The sequence below is a fragment of the Pseudophryne corroboree genome, chromosome 6 (genome assembly GCF_028390025.1).
Source record: "Pseudophryne corroboree isolate aPseCor3 chromosome 6, aPseCor3.hap2, whole genome shotgun sequence".
Classification (NCBI taxonomy): domain Eukaryota; kingdom Metazoa; phylum Chordata; class Amphibia; order Anura; family Myobatrachidae; genus Pseudophryne; species Pseudophryne corroboree.
Window position 1 is genome coordinate 274,254,585 of NC_086449.1, and position 15,846 is coordinate 274,270,430.

General features: G+C 47.8%; 1 protein-coding gene across 1 annotated transcript in view; it reads right to left on the reverse strand.

Moving 5' to 3' along the window:
• Positions 1–7,752: 7,752 nt before the first annotated feature.
• The window catches only part of SLC24A5 (solute carrier family 24 member 5), a 173,759-nt gene continuing 165,665 nt past the window's right edge, over positions 7,753–15,846 (reverse strand). The window contains exon 9 of the mRNA XM_063926059.1: positions 7,753–8,096. Coding sequence (XP_063782129.1) covers positions 7,774–8,096 — 323 coding nt within the window. The 3' untranslated portion in view covers positions 7,753–7,773. The remainder of the gene's footprint in view (positions 8,097–15,846) is intronic.

Below are 15,846 nucleotides of genomic sequence, written 5' to 3' on the forward strand. Positions count from 1 at the left end.
CTGCTGGTCTTTTAGTTTATTTTATTTATTATTGACTAGACTGTATTTAAAAATGTCATCAAGGTATTTTGCAGGAAATAAGCTAGAAGGCCATTAAAGCTCTGTTCTTCAACTCTTATCAAGTACCCTAATAAGCCTTGTTTCTCTGACGTCCTAGTGGATGCTGGGTACTCCGTAAGGACCATGGGGAATAGACGGGCTCCGCAGGAGACTGGGCACTCTTTTAAAGAAAGATTAGGTACTACATCTGGTGTGCACTGGCTCCTCCCTCTATGCCCCTCCTCCAGACCTCAGTTAGAATCTGTGCTTGGCCAGAGCTGGATGCACTTAGTGGGCTCGCCTGAGTTCACTATAAAGAAAGTATTTGTTAGGTTTTTTATTTTCAGTGAGATCTGCTGGCAACAGACTCACTGCTACGTGGGACTTAGGGGAGAGAAGCAAACCTACCTGCTTGCAGCTAGCTTGTGCTTCTAAGGCTACTGGACACCATTAGCTCCAGAGGGATCGAACACAGGGCCCGACCTCGATCGTCCGTTCCCAGAGCCGCGCCGCCGTCCCCCTTGCAGAGCCAGAAGACGGAAGATACCGGAGAAAATCGGCGGCTGAAGACTCCGGTCTTCAATAAGGTAGCGCACAGCACTGCAGCTGTGCGCCATTGCTCCCACAGCACACCACACGCTCCGGTCACTGGTGGGTGCAGGGCGCCCTGGGCTGCAATTAGTATACCTTAAGGTGGCAAACTGCACATAATACAGTTCTAAACTGTATATGTGCCTAATCCCCCCGCCATAATTTTCATTAAAAAAGCGGGAGAAGCCTGCCGCTGAAGGGGCGGGGCTATCTTCCTCAGCACAGCCAGCGCCATTTTCTCTTCACAGCTCCGCTGGAAGGACGCTCCCCAGGCTCTCCTTGCAGTATAACTACAGAAAGGGTAAAAAAGAGAGGGGGGGGGGGGGGGCACATAAATTTAGGCGCATATTGTGTTATAAGCAGCTATTGGGGGAAAATTCACTTGTGTATAGTGTATATCCCTCTGTTTTATATAGCGCTCTGGTGTGTGCTGGCATACTCTGTCTCCCCAAAGGACTTTGTGAGGTCCTGTCCCCAGTCAGAGTATTCCCTGTGTGCGGTGTCGGTACGGCTGTGTCGACATATTTGATGAGGACGCTTACGTGGAGGCAAAGCAGGTGCAGATAAGTGTGATGTCTCCCCATGCGGGGCTGACACCTGAGTGGAAGGTATTAACAGACCGTGTCAACTCCTTGCATAAAAGGTTCGATGACGCAGCTTTGGGACAGCCGGCATCTCAGGCCGAGCCTGCCCAGGCATCTCAGAGGCCATCAGGGGCTCAAAAACGCCCGCTACCTCAGATGGCAGACACAGATGTCGACACGGAGTCTGACTCCAGTGTCGACGAGGATGAGACAAATGTACAATCCACTAGGGCCATCCGATGCATGATTACGGCAATGAAAAATGTGTTGCACATTTCTGACATTAACCCGGTTACCACAAAAAAGGGTATTAGGTTTGGGGAGAAAAAGCAGCCAGTGACTTTTCCCCCATCTGATGAGTTAAATGAATGGTGTGAAGAAGCGTGGGGTTCCCCAGATAAGAAATTAGTGATTTCTAAGCGGTTACTAATGGCGTACCCTTTCCCGCCAACGAATAGGTTACGCTGGGAGACATCCCCTAAGGTGGACAAGGCGCTCACACGCTTATCAAAAAAGGTGGCACTACCTTCTCAGGATACGGCCGCCTTAAAGGAGCCTGCAGATAGAAAGCAGGAGGCTATCCTGAAGTCTGTATATACACTCAGGTACTATACTGAGACCTGCTATTGCTTCAGCATGGATGTGTAGTGCTGCAGCAGCGTGGTCTGATTCCCTGTCTGATAACATTGATTCCCTTGACAGGGACACTATATTGCTAACCATAGAGCATATTAAAGACGTGGTCTTATATATGAGGGATGCACAGAGGGACATTTGCCGGCTGGCATCTAGAAATAATGCAATGTCCAAATCTGCCAGGAGAGTATTATGGACTCGGCAGTGGACAGGTGATGCTGATTCTAAAAGGCACATGGAAATTTTGCCTTATAAGGGTGAGGAATTGTTTGGGGACGGTCTCTCGGACCTAGTATCCACAGCGACAGCTGGGAAGTCGACTTTTTTACCTCAGGCTCCCTCACAGCCTAAGAAAGCACCGTATTATCAAGTACAGTCCTTTTGGCCTCAGAAAGGCAAGCGGGTTAGAGGCGCGTCCTTTCTGCCCAGAGGCAGGGGTAGAGGGAAAAAGCTGCACCAGACAGCCAGTTCCCAGGAACAAAAATCCTCCCCTGCTTCCACTAAGTCCACGGCATGACGCTGGGGCTCCACAGGTGGAGCCAGGTGCGGTGGGGGCCCGTCTCCGGAACTTCAGCGACCAGTGGGTTCGCTCACAGGTGGATCTCTGGGTTCTACAAGTGGTATCTCAGGGATACAAGCTGGAGTTCGAGACGTCTCCCCCTCGCCGTTACCTCAAATCAGCCTTGCCAGCTACTCCCCAGGACAGGGAGGTAGTACTGGCGGCAATTCACAAGCTGTACCTCCAGCAGGAGGTGATCAAAGTTCCCCTCCTTCAACAGGGACGGGGTTACTATTCCACAATGTTTGTGGTACCGAAACCAGACGGTTCGGTGAGACCCATTCTAAATTTGAAATCCTTGAATACTTACATAAGGAAGTTCAAGTTCAAAATGGAATCGCTCAGGGCGGTTATTGTAAGCCTGGAAGAGGGAGATTATATGGTATCACTGGATATCAAGGATGCTTACCTACATGTCCCCATTTACCCACCTCACCAGGTGTACCTCCGTTTTGTGGTACAGGACTGCCATTACCAATTCCAGACGTTGCCATTTGGTCTGTCCACGGCACCGAGGGTATTTACCAAAGTAATGGCCGAAATGATACTCCTTCGAAAGAAGGGAGTTATAATTATCCCGTACTTGGACGATCTCCTTATAAAGGCGAGGTCCATGGAGCAGTTGTTGGTCGGAGTAGCACTATCTCAGGAAGTGCTACAACAGCACGGCTGGATTCTGAATATCCCAAAGTCGCAGCTGGTTCCTACGACGCGTCTGCTGTTCCTGGGTATGATTCTGGACACAGAACAGAAGAAGGTGTTTCTCCCAGAGGAGAAGGCCAAGGAGTTGTCATCTCTGGTCAGAGACCTCCTGAAACCAAAACAGGTGTCAGTGCATCACTGCACGCGAGTCCTGGGAAAGATGGTAGCTTCTTACGAAGCAATTCCCTTCGGCAGGTTCCATGCAAAGATCTTTCAGTGGGATCTGTTAGACAAGTGGTCCGGATCGCATCTTCAGATGCATCGGCTGATCACCCTGTCCCCGAGGGCCATGGTGTCTCTGCTCATCTTCTCGAGGGCCGCAGATTCGGCATACAGGACTGGGTCCTGGTGACCACGGATGCAAGCCTCCGAGGTTGGGGGGCAGTCACTCAGGGAAGAAACTTCCAAGGACAATGGTCGAGTCAGGAGGCTTCCTTACACATAAATATTCTGGAACTAAGGGCCATTTACAATGCCCTAAGTCCAGCAAAACCCCTGCTTCAAAACCAGCCGGTGCTGATTCAGTCAGACATCACGGCGGTCGCCCATGTAAACCGACAGGGCGGCACAAGAAGCAGGATGGCGATGGCAGAAGCCACAAGGATTCTCCGATGGCCGGAAAATCACGTGATAGCACTGTCAGCAGTGTTCATTCTGGGAGTTGACAACTGGGAAGCAGACTTCCTCAGCAGGCACGACCTCCACCCGGGAGAGTGGGGACTTCATCCAGAAGTCTTCCAGCTGATTGTAAATCGTTGGGAAAGGCCACAGGTGGACATGATGGCGTCCCGCCTCAACAAAAAGCTAAAAAGATATTGCGCCAGGTCAAGGGACCCTCAGGCGATAGCTGTGGACGCTCTAGTGACACCGTGGGTGTACCAGTCGGTTTATATGTTCCCTCCTCTTCCTCTCATACCAAAGGTACGGAGGATAATAAGAAAGAGAGGAGTAAGAACTATACTCATCGTTCCGGATTGGCCAAGAAGGACTTGGTACCCGGAACTACAAGAAATGATCTCAGAGGACCCATGGCCTCTGCCGCTCCGACAGGACCTGCTACAGCAGGGGCCCTGTCTGTTCCAAGACTTACCGCGGCTGCGTTTGACGGCATGGCGGTTGAACGCCGGATCCTGATGGAAAAGGGCATTCCGGTGGAAGTCATTCCTACGCTGATAAAAGCTAGGAAGGATGTGACAGCAAAACATTATCACCGCATATGGCGAAAATATGTTGCTTGGTGTGAGGCTATGAAGGCCCCAACAGAAGAATTTCAGCTGGGTCGATTTCTGCACTTCCTACAGTCAGGAGTGACTATGGGCCTAAAATTGGGATCCATTAAAGTCCAGATTTCGGCCCTATTTTCTTCCAAAAAGAACTGGCTTCACTGCCTGAAGTTCAGACGTTTGTTAAGGAAGTGCTGCATATTCAGCCCCCTTTTGTGCCTCCAGTGGCACCTTGGGATCTCAACGTTGTGTTGGATTTCCTAAAATCACATTGGTTTGAGCCACTTCAGACCGTGGAGTTGAAATATCTCACGTGGAAAGTGGTCATGCTTTTGGCCTTGGCTTCGGCTAGGCGTGTGTCAGAATTGGCGGCTTTGTCATGTAAAAGCCCCTATCTGATCTTCCATATGGACAGGGCAGAATTGAGGACTCGTCCCCAATTTCTCCCTAAGGTGGTGTCAGCGTTTCATTTGAACCAACCTATTGTGGTGCCTGCGGCTACTTGGGACTTGGAGGCTTCCAAGTTGCTGGATGTAGTCCGGGCCCTGAAAATCTATGTTTCCAGGACGGCTAGAGTCAGAAAAACTGACTCGCTGTTTATCCTGCATGCACCCAACAAGCTGGGTGCTCCTGCTTCTAAGCAGACTATTGCTCGCTGGATCTGTAGCACGATTCAACTTGCACATTCTGCGGCTGGACTGCCGCATCCTAAATCGGTCAAAGCCCATTCCACGAGGAAGGTGGGCTCTTCTCTGCTTTACAACTTTGCCGAGCTGCTACCTGATCGGGATCAAACACATTTGCTAAATTCTACAAGTTTGATACCCTGGCTGAGGAGGACCTTGAGTTTGCTCATTCGGTGCTGCAGAGTCATCCGCACTCTCCCGCCCGTTTGGGAGCTTTGGTATAATCCCCATGGTCCTTACGGAGTACCCAGCATCCACTAGGACGTCAGAAAATAAGATTTTACTCACCGGTAAATCTATTTCTCGTAGTCCGTAGTGTATGCTGGGAGCCCGTCCCAAGTGCGGACTTCTGCAATACTTGTATATAGTTTTTGCTTAACTATAGGGTTTTTTGTTCTGAGCCATCTGTTTAATGAGGCTCAGTTGTTGTTCATACTGTTAACTGGGTATAGTTATCACGAGTTGTACGGTGTGGCTGGTTTGAGTCTTACCCTGGATTCCAAATCCTTTCCTAGTAATGTCCGCTCTTCCGGGCACAGTTTCCTTAACTGAGGTCTGGAGGAGGGGCATAGAGGGAGGAGCCAGTGCACACCAGATGTAGTACCTAATCTTTCTTTAAAAGAGTGCCCAGTCTCCTGCGGAGCCCGTCTATTCCCCATGGTCCTTACGGAGTACCCAGCATCCACTACGAGAAATAGATTTACCGTTGAGTAAAATCTTATTTTTGATCATTCTCACTTTTTTCTTTTTTTCTTTTTGTATTAATACTGCAAGTTGAAGGAAATGGGTAGTCCTGATTAGCCAGCTATAGCTGCAGCACAACACCCATTTGGCTGCTTTAGTCATCTCTATTAAAGGGGCTTATGCCTTCTACGTGAGCTTTGAATTCAAAGCAATATCAGCATTAAAGATTTGATTATACCTAAAAGTCTGGTCTAACTAAAGGGTCTTGTACTCTGCATTGCAGTGGTAATATTTTAATGATACAGAAATTCAACCTACATTCACAAAAAGGCTTTTAGATGTTGGCAACTATGGATTGTGGGGTAAAATTTTGCAACTGTTCCATGCTGCTACAGTGGGATTTAAATCTACATTTTATGTCACCAGTCGTCTGCAGTCACTAAACACTGAATGCATGAATGGTTCTACCTAATAGATCTGGATCAGTCCATATAGTAGTCTTGTTTCATGCGCTTGCTGGGCTACCAAATACAACATTTGTAAACAGATCTGTTGACGCACACAAAAGGTACTGGGTAAACATAACACATTTCCTCTGGGGATCTGTAATCTCCACTAGTTGCATAATGTTCTAGTGGAAGATGATGATCGTACTATGATCAAAGTGCACACCTTTCAGGAATAGGGTGGGCTGTATACTAAGCCTTTGAAAAATGAGTTAGGAGCTGGTTGGTACCTTCTCTCAAACAGGGGCAGATGTATTAAGGCTGGAGAAGGGATAAAGAAGTGATAACGCACCAGCCAATCATTACGGATTTGAAAAATGGCAGGAGCTGACTGGCTGGTGCTCACCTTCCACTTATCACTTCTACAGGCTTAATACATCTGCCCCACAGTCTGTAACGTTAGGAGCGGAGTGGCTGGCACTTTATCTATCTCTATTGCAAAAGATACACACTATAAGATTAGCTATCCAATATTTTTGGTTGCAATGAAAATCTGGTAATGTATGGGAGCAAATGACAATTGACCATTTGTTCCCAAACAATGGAAAATAGAATTCAGACAAATTTGGCTAAATCCATTTTATTTAACCAATTTATCTGAATGACCGTTTTTGTCCACTTTCAGGCTGTGGTGAACAAATGGATTATCGTCATTTGCTCCAGCCAGAAAGCTTGTACAGATCTTAGTGTGTGTATATTTAGTAGGAAAAGCCTGTTATTTAAATACAGTGGATAGCAAGTTGCTATGTAGGCCACATTTTAACAGCATTAATGAAAACTAATTCCAAGCATAGGTTTTTGTGTTAAGAATTAAATTGTATAAATCTATACTCTATCTGGTAAACCGAAGACAAATGCTTTTTAATGTCTGTACAAGTTGCATATTAGATATTCATGCTAATTTTAAATGTCTCAGATGCATTCCAGCACTGCATTACTAGTGTGTATAGTTTGGTGTGCTACTGCTAGCGTAAGGCAAATTTCTCAATTGTCAATTGTGTTAGAAGCCACTTCATGTTTGCTTAGGAGCTAGAAATGGTCTGAGTACTTAGTGCTTGGGACTTTCCAACCTTTGTTACTAGCATTGCAACACATCTGGAAGGATTCCACATTTTCCAATGCTACAGAGTCATCATTGTAAGTGCTCTGTTTTAAAGGGACTAGGCAACTAATAAATATATAGTTTTTATTTTTAGGCTCTACTACAAAGGGAATAGACTTGAGGGGGGTACACACTGAGAGACACGTGCTTAAATTCTAAGTCTCTATTGTGTGTATGCCTATAGCGATGCGCAGTTCTGCATGTCGCTATCGCTGACTAGATTTTGCATACATCGCTCTGTGTGCCGAGTGGGGGCAGAGATGTGTGCTGAGTGGTCTGTGCTAGATCGCTCAGCACACACCTCTCCCGTGTGTACGGGACTTAATGCTGCAGCCTCTAATAAACCTGTTCCAGTTATGCATCTTTACGTGGAGAAAAATCAAGTTTGTTATTAGTACAGGTCACCAGCTCACACCCCTTAAATGAAATGCAGTGGAAAATTTGCTTGTCCAGTCAGTTTATTAGACTCCACAGGAATGTATTACTAGATTTCCTATAATTCCCAGCTCATACAAAATAGACAGTGTGGCAAAAACGAGATACATTATTAGACATATTACACCCAGTTTCTTGTTGAGTTTCCAGCCATTTACATGAACCGCTATAAATAGAAAGATGATGGAGAACAGAAGAGAGATGATGGTATAAGTTAGTCCAGTGCTGTTGATTTCCACCGGGGATGACCGGTCTATAAACACTGTCTTAATGAACCAAGGAATTCCCAAACAAAGCATGTCAAATACATTTGAGCCAACAATGTTTGACATAGCCATGTCTCCTTTACCTGTAAAAACAAATGATACTTAAATTAACATCTACACAGATCATACCAAAACTAGTATCTACTATACAAACCACGCACTGTTTACATGTTGGTTCTGATTAATAATTTACCTATCTCAGTTTCCCAAACTCTTCCATTACAGTCTGTTTTAAGGATATTTATACTTGAGTTCAGATGGTTAAATCAAATTGATTGAGTTACTAATTAAGTCACCTGTGCCCACATATGGCTCTTTTAAACCTGGACTGGAATGGTGGAGTTTGGCAGAATCTGCCATATCCCATTCACTCACCCAATCACACAAGTAATCTGTTCGGTAATAAACAATCATTGCTAGGACAGTTTACCTTTGGTACATTTGGGTAGAAGCACACTACAGGTTTATTATGAAAACAGCACAAAATTAACCACCACACTAACAGACATACAGTACTACAGATCAGTAGTGATAACACATTTTTGCCTCACTAATTTGTGTATGGCGTGCTACAGGAAAATCTCCATAAAGGTCCCTGGTTTTCCTAGTCCCATACCTGTGTTTTTTTTTTCTTCTGTAGCAAGCTAGTCATTTGTCAATGAGTAGATGTGAGTGATCTTGAGTTAGTGAAGTCAGAACACAACAGGTAGGAAATACAATCTAGAGTCACTGGCAACAGCTTTGTAATATCTCTTCTGCTCAGTTTGAGCGTAGGTGGGTGATGGTCACAAATAAGACAGACATTACATGTATAAAGTAAGCCCCACTTGAAAGGTGTAGCTTCTCTGAGCAGTAAAGGATCTAATTATGGCTCAAGGAATTTGTTCTGTGTTCTTGGACCATGACAGCTGTAAATGATTGGCTGCATGAAGTGGATTTCCTCAGACAAGCTGATTTATTCTTTGCTATTGAAGGTCTTCCTGCTGGTTTCATTTTCAGAGAATTTGATTGAAACAATATAAAAAAAAATGACCATATTTATTCAAAACATGTCCTGGCAAACCATTACCTACTTTGGACCAATACAGTACCTTTTTGTGGGCAGAATGATGGGTGTCTTATCAGGAGAGAAGGTTGTACTGGCACATTTATATGTGCTTAACAGCCTAATGTGTAGCATCTACTGACAAGTCTAAAGGCCAGTAGTCACTGGGCGATGTGGAAGAGATGTGTGCTGAGCGTACCGCTCAGCACACATCTCTCCCGCCTCTCAGCACAGTGCGATGTGTGCTGGGGGGGCGCTTATTTCACCCAGCGGGTGAAATGAGCAACCCGCTAGATTTTAGTTAGAATAAGTTGAGTGAAGGATGCGTTTAGAGTACTATCAACTGAGGCACGTTCCCAGAGTCAAAAACTTATATGCTCTTGCTTGTAAAGTCACAGTCTTCGCTGTAGACTCTGCAATCTCCAATTGTACCTGAGCACTGTAGCACAAAACCTGCAGTTTTCTGGTCAATTTGTGCAAAATCAGTATAGTTACAAGAACAAAAACATGAAAATTAAGCAAAGTCTTTTGGCAACTACCTAACAAGTCCAATTTCTTTATTGAAAGCAATAATGAAAAGCCAATTTCTCTTACGTCCTAGAGGATGCTGGGGACTCCGTAAGGACCATGGGGAATCCGTGTCGGTAACTGTGTCACCTACCGGAGAAAGTGGGCGTTTTTGAGACCCAGAAGGCCCCTGTGACACAGGGAAAGGCAGGGTATGAGCCTCTGTACTGTCCAAACGTTTGTGCAATAAATTCACATTTAAAATATTCCACATATCCATCCAGTCATGTGTCGGCATTGCCGACGGAGACACCACACTTATGCGCTCCACCTCATCCCTTGGAGAGCCTTCCGCTTCAGACATGCCGATACGCACGTACCTACACACCACACTCAGGGAAAGGTCTTATCTGGAGACAGTTCCCCCACAAGGCCCTTTGGAGAGACAGAGAGTATGCCAGCACACACCCAGCGCCAATAACCCTGGAAAAAATTACCCAAATACAGCGCTCTTTATATATTCACTGCGCCAAATTATGTGCCCCCCCCTTCTTTAAAACCCTCTGGCACCGGTGATCAGCAGGGGAGAGTCCGGCGAGCCAGCTCCTCAGCATGTGCTGTGGTGAAAATGGTGCTGGTGAGTGCTGAGGGAGAAGCCCTACCCCCTCAGTGGCAGCCTTCGGTCCCGCTCTTTTAAACAAAACTGGCAGGGATACTCTAAAAACAACACAGATTAGTGTATATATTTATAGCCAGTCCTAGAGGTATACATTGCTGCCCAGGGCGCGCACCCAACAGTGCCCGCTGTGTGGGAGCAATGGCGTGCAGCGTTACCTCACTGAAGATCTGAAGTCTTCTGTCTTCCTATACTCACGCGGCTTCTATCTTCCGGCTCTGCGAGGAGGACGGCGGCACGGCTCCGGGACAAACCGCTAGGGAGACATGCGTTCTGACTCCCTCTGGAGCTAATGGTGTCCAGTAGCTTAAGAAGCAGAGCCTAGCATTTAAGTAGGTCTGCTTCTCTCTCCTCAGTCCCACGATGCAGGGAGCCTGTTGCCAGCAGGTCTCCCTGAAAATAAAAAAACCTAACAAAATACTTTCTTTCAGGACAGCTCCCTGTAGTGCACCCAGTCTCCTCTGGGCACAGTATTAAACTGAGGTCTGGACGAGGGGCATAGAGGGAAGAGCCAGTGCACACCCATACCTAAAGTTCTTTTTTAGTGCCCATGTCTCCTGCGGAGCCCGTCTATTCCCCATGGTCCTTACGGAGTCCCCAGCATCCTCTACGGACTAGGAGAAAAAGATTTACCGGTAGGTTTAAAATCTTATTTCTCTGACGTCCTAGTGGATGCTGGGAACTCCGTAAGGACCATGGGGAATAGCAGGCTCCGAAGGAGGCTGGGCACTCTAGAAAGATTTATGACTACCTGGTGTGCACTGGCTCCTCCCACTATGACCCTCCTCCAAGCCTCAGTTAGATTTTGTGCCCGGCCGAGGTTGGATGCACACTAGGGGCTCTCCTGAGCTCTTAGAAAGAAAGATAGACTTAGGTTTTTTTATTTTCAGTGAGACCTGCTGGCAACAGGCTCACTGCAGCGAGGGAGGGGAAGCGAACTCGCCTGCTTGCAGCCGGATTGGGCTTCTTAGGCTACTGGACACCATTAGCTCCAGAGGGATCGACCGCAGGCCCAGTCCTTGGTGTTCGGTCCCGGAGCCGCGCCGCCGTCCCCCTTACAGAGCCAGAAGCAAGAAGAGGTCCGGAAAATCGGCGGCAGAAGACATCAGTCTTCTCCAAGGTAGCGCACAGCACTGCAGCTGTGCGCCATTGCTCCTCACACACACTTCACACTCCGGTCACTGAGGGTGTAGGGCGCTGGGGGGGGGGGGGGGCGCCCTGAGAAGCAATTATAACACCTTGGCTGGCAAAAATACCACAATATATAGCCCTAGAGGCTATATATGTGGAAAATACCCCTGCCAGAATCCAGAAAAAAGCGGGAGAATAGGCCGCGGGAAAGGGGCGGAGCTATCTCCTGCAGCACACTGGCGCCATTTCTCCTTCACAGATCCACTGGAAGGAAGCTCCCTGGCTCTCCCCTGCAGTCTACACTACAGAAAAGGGTAAAAAAAAGAGAGGGGGGGGGGCACTAAATTTAGGCGCTGTATAAATTATATAGAAAAAGCAGCTATAGGGGACATAACTCAGTTAGTCCCTGCATTATATAGCGCTCTGGTGTGTGCTGGCATACTCTCACTCTGTCCCCCCAAAGGGCTTTTGTGGGTCCTGTCCTCTGTTGGAGCATTCCTTGTGTGTGTGCGGTGTGTCGGTACGGCTGTGTCGACATGTTTGATGAGGATAATGATGTGGAGACGGAGCAGATGCCTTTAGAAGGGATGTCACCCCCTGCGGGGCAGACACCTGAGTGGTTGAGCTTATGGAAAGAAATGAGTGCACGTATAGACTCCTTACATAAGAAATTTGACGACATGCCAAATGTGGGACAGCCGACTTCTCAGCTCGTGCCTGCCCAGGCGTCGCACAGGTCATCAGGGGCTCTAAAACGCCCGCTACCTCAGACCGCAGACCCAGATGTCGACACTGATACTGACACCAGTGTCGACGACGATGAGTCTAATCTGATGCCCACTAAGGCCATTCACTGCATGATTGAGGCAATGAAAGAGGTGTTACACATTTCTGATATAAATACAGGTACCACTAAAAAGGGTATTATGTTTGGGGAGAAAAAACTACCCGTAGTTTTTCCCCCATCAGATGAATTAAATGAAGTGTGTGAAGAAGAAGGTACTAATGGCGTTCCCTTTCCCGCCAGAGGATAGGTCACGTTGGGAAACACCTCCTAGGGTGGATAAAGCGCTCACACGTTTGTCAAAAAAGGTGGCACTACCGTCTCCGGATACGGCCGCCCTCAAGGAACCTGCTGATAGAAAGCAGGAGGCGATCCTGAAGTCTGTATATACACACTCAGGCATTATACTTAGGCCAGCTATTGCGTCAGCTTGGATGTGCAGTGCTGCCGCTGCGTGGTCAGATAAACTGTCAGAAAATATTGACACATTAGACAGAGACACGATCCTGTTAACCATAGACCATATAAAAGACTCAGTCATATATGAGAGATGCACAGAGGGAAATCTGCCGACTGGCATCTAAAGTTAGTGCATTGTCCATTTCTGCTAGGAGAGGCTTAGGGACTCGCCAGTGGACAGGAGATGCAGATTCTAAAAGGCACATGGAAGTGTTGCCATATAAAGGTGAGGAATTATTTGGGGATGGTCTCTCGGACCTAGTTTCCACAGCAACGTCTGGGAAGTCAGCATTTTTACCCCATGTCCCCTCACAGCCTAAGAAGGCGCCGTTTTATCAGGTTCAGTCCTTTCGGACCCAGAAAAACAGGCGTGGAAAAGGCGGGTCTTTTCTATCCAGAGGCAGAGGTAGGGGAAAAAGGCTGCAACAAACAGCAGGTTCCCAGGAGCAAAAGTCCTCCTCCGCTTCTTCTGCCAAGTCCGCCGCATGACGGTGGGGCTCCACAGGCGGAGCCTGGTACGGTGGGGGGCCGCCTCAAGAATTTCAGCGATCAGTGGGCTCGCTCACAGGTGGATCCCTGGATCCTTCAAATAGTATCTCAGGGGTACAAACTGGAATTCGAGGCGTCTCCACCCCACCGGTTCCTAAAATCTGCCTTGCCGATTGCTCCCTCAGACAGGGAGGCGGTGCTAGCGGCAATTCACAAGCTGTATTCCCAGCAGGTGATAATCAAGGTACCCCTACTTCAACAAGGCCGGGGTTACTATTCCACACTATTTGTGGTACCGAAACCGGACGGTTCCGTGAGACCCATTTTAAATTTAAAATCCTTGAACACATACATAAAAAAATTCAAGTTCAAGATGGAATCGCTCAGGGCGGTTATTGCGAGCCTGGAAGAGGGGGATTACATGGTATCCCTGGACATCAAGGATGCTTACTTGCATGTCCCCATTTACCATCCTCACCAGGAGTACCTCAGATTTGTGGTACAGGATTGCCATTACCAATTCCAGACGATGCCGTTTGGACTGTCCACGGCACCGAGGGTATTTACCAAGGTGATGGCGGAAATGATGATACTCCTTCGAAAAAAGGGAGTTTTAATTATCCCGTACTTGGACGATCTCCTAATAAAAGCGAGGTCCAAGGAACAGTTGTTGGTGGGAGTAGCACTATCTCAGGAGGTGCTGCACCAGCACGGCTGGATTCTGAATATCCCAAAGTCACAGCTGGTTCCGACGACACGGCTACTGTTCCTGGGTATGATTCTGGATACAGTCCAGAAAAAAGTGTTTCTCCCGGAGGAGAAAGCCAGGGAGTTGTCATCTCTAGTCAGAGACCTCCTGAAACCAAAACAGGTATCAGTGCATCGCTGCACGCGGGTCCTGGGAAAGATGGTGGCTTCTTACGAAGCAATTCCCTTTGGCAGGTTCCATGCCAGAATCTTTCAGTGGGACCTGTTGGACCAGTGGTCCGGATCGCATCTTCAGATGCATCGCTTGATAACCCTGTCTCCAAGAACCAGGGTGTCTCTACTGTGGTGGCTGCAGAGTGCCCATCTTCTAGAGGGCCGCAGGTTCGGCATACAGGACTGGGTCCTGGTGACCACGGATGCCAGCCTTCGAGGCTGGGGGGCAGTCACACAGGGAAGAAACTTCCAAGGACTATGGTCGAGTCAGGAGACTTCCCTTCACATAAATATTCTGGAACTAAGGGCCATCTACAATGCCCTAAGTCAAGCAAAATCCCTGCTTCTACACCAGCCGGTGCTGATCCAGTCAGACAACATCACGGCAGTCGCCCATGTAAATCGACAGGGCGGCACAAGAAGCAGGATGGCGATGGCAGAAGCCACAAGAATTCTCCGATGGGCGGAGAATCATGTACTAGCACTGTCAGCAGTGTTCATTCCGGGAGTGGACAACTGGGAAGCAGACTTCCTCAGCAGACACGACCTCCACCCGGGAGAGTGGGGACTTCATCCAGAAGTCTTCCAGATGCTGGTAAACCGTTGGGAAAAACCACAGGTGGACATGATGGCGTCCCGCCTCAACAAAAAGTTAAAAAGATATTGCGCCAGGTCAAGGGACCCTCAGGCGGTAGCTGTGGACGCTCTAGTGACACCGTGGGTGTACCAGTCGGTTTATGTGTTCCCTCCTCTGCCTCTCATACCAAAGGTATTGAGAATAATAAGAAAGAGAGGAGTAAACACCATTCTCGTGGTTCCGAATTGGCCAAGACGAGCGTGGTACCCGGAACTTCAAGAGATGCTCTCAGAGGACCCGTGGCCTCTACCGCTCAGACAGGACCTGCTACAGCAGGGGCCCTGTCTGTTCCAAGACTTACCGCGGCTGCGTTTGACGGCATGGCGGTTGAACACCGGATCCTAAAGGAAAAGGGTATTCCGGAAGAAGTCATTCCTACGCTTATTAAGGCCAGGAAAGATGTTACGGCAAAGCATTATCACCGCATATGGCGGAAATATGTTGCATGGTGCGAGGCCAAAAAGGCCCCAACAGAGGAATTTCAACTAGGTCGATTTCTGCATTTCCTGCAAGCAGGAGTGAATATGGGCCTAAAACTAGGCTCCATTAAAGTACAGATCTCGGCTCTGTTGATTTTCTTTCAAAAAGAACTAGCTTCAGTACCTGAAGTTCAGACATTTGTGAAAGGAGTGCTGCATATTCAGCCCCCATTTGTGCCTCCTGTGGCACCTTGGGATCTCAACGTGATGTTGAGTTTCTTAAAATCACATTGGTTTGAGCCACTAAAAACCGTGGATCTGAAATATCTCACGTGGAAAGTGGTCATGTTATTGGCCTTGGCTTCAGCCAGGCGAGTGTCAGAATTGGCGGCTTTATCATGTAAAAGCCCTTATCTGATTTTCCATATGGATAGGGCAGAATTGAGGACTCGTCCCCAATTTCTCCCTAAGGTGGTGTCAGCGTTTCACCTGAACCAGCCTATTGTGGTGCCTGCGGCTACTAAGGATTTGGAGGACTCCAAGTTGCTAGACGTTGTCAGGGCCCTGAAAATATATGTTTCCAGGACGGCTGGAGTCAGAAAATCTGACTCGCTGTTTATCCTGTATGCACCCAACAAGCTGGGTGCTCCTGCTTCTAAGCAGTCTATTGCTCGCTGGATTTGTAGTACAATTCAGCTTGCACATTCTGTGGCAGGCTTGCCACAGCCAAAATCTGTGAATGCCTATTCCACAAGGAAGGTGGGC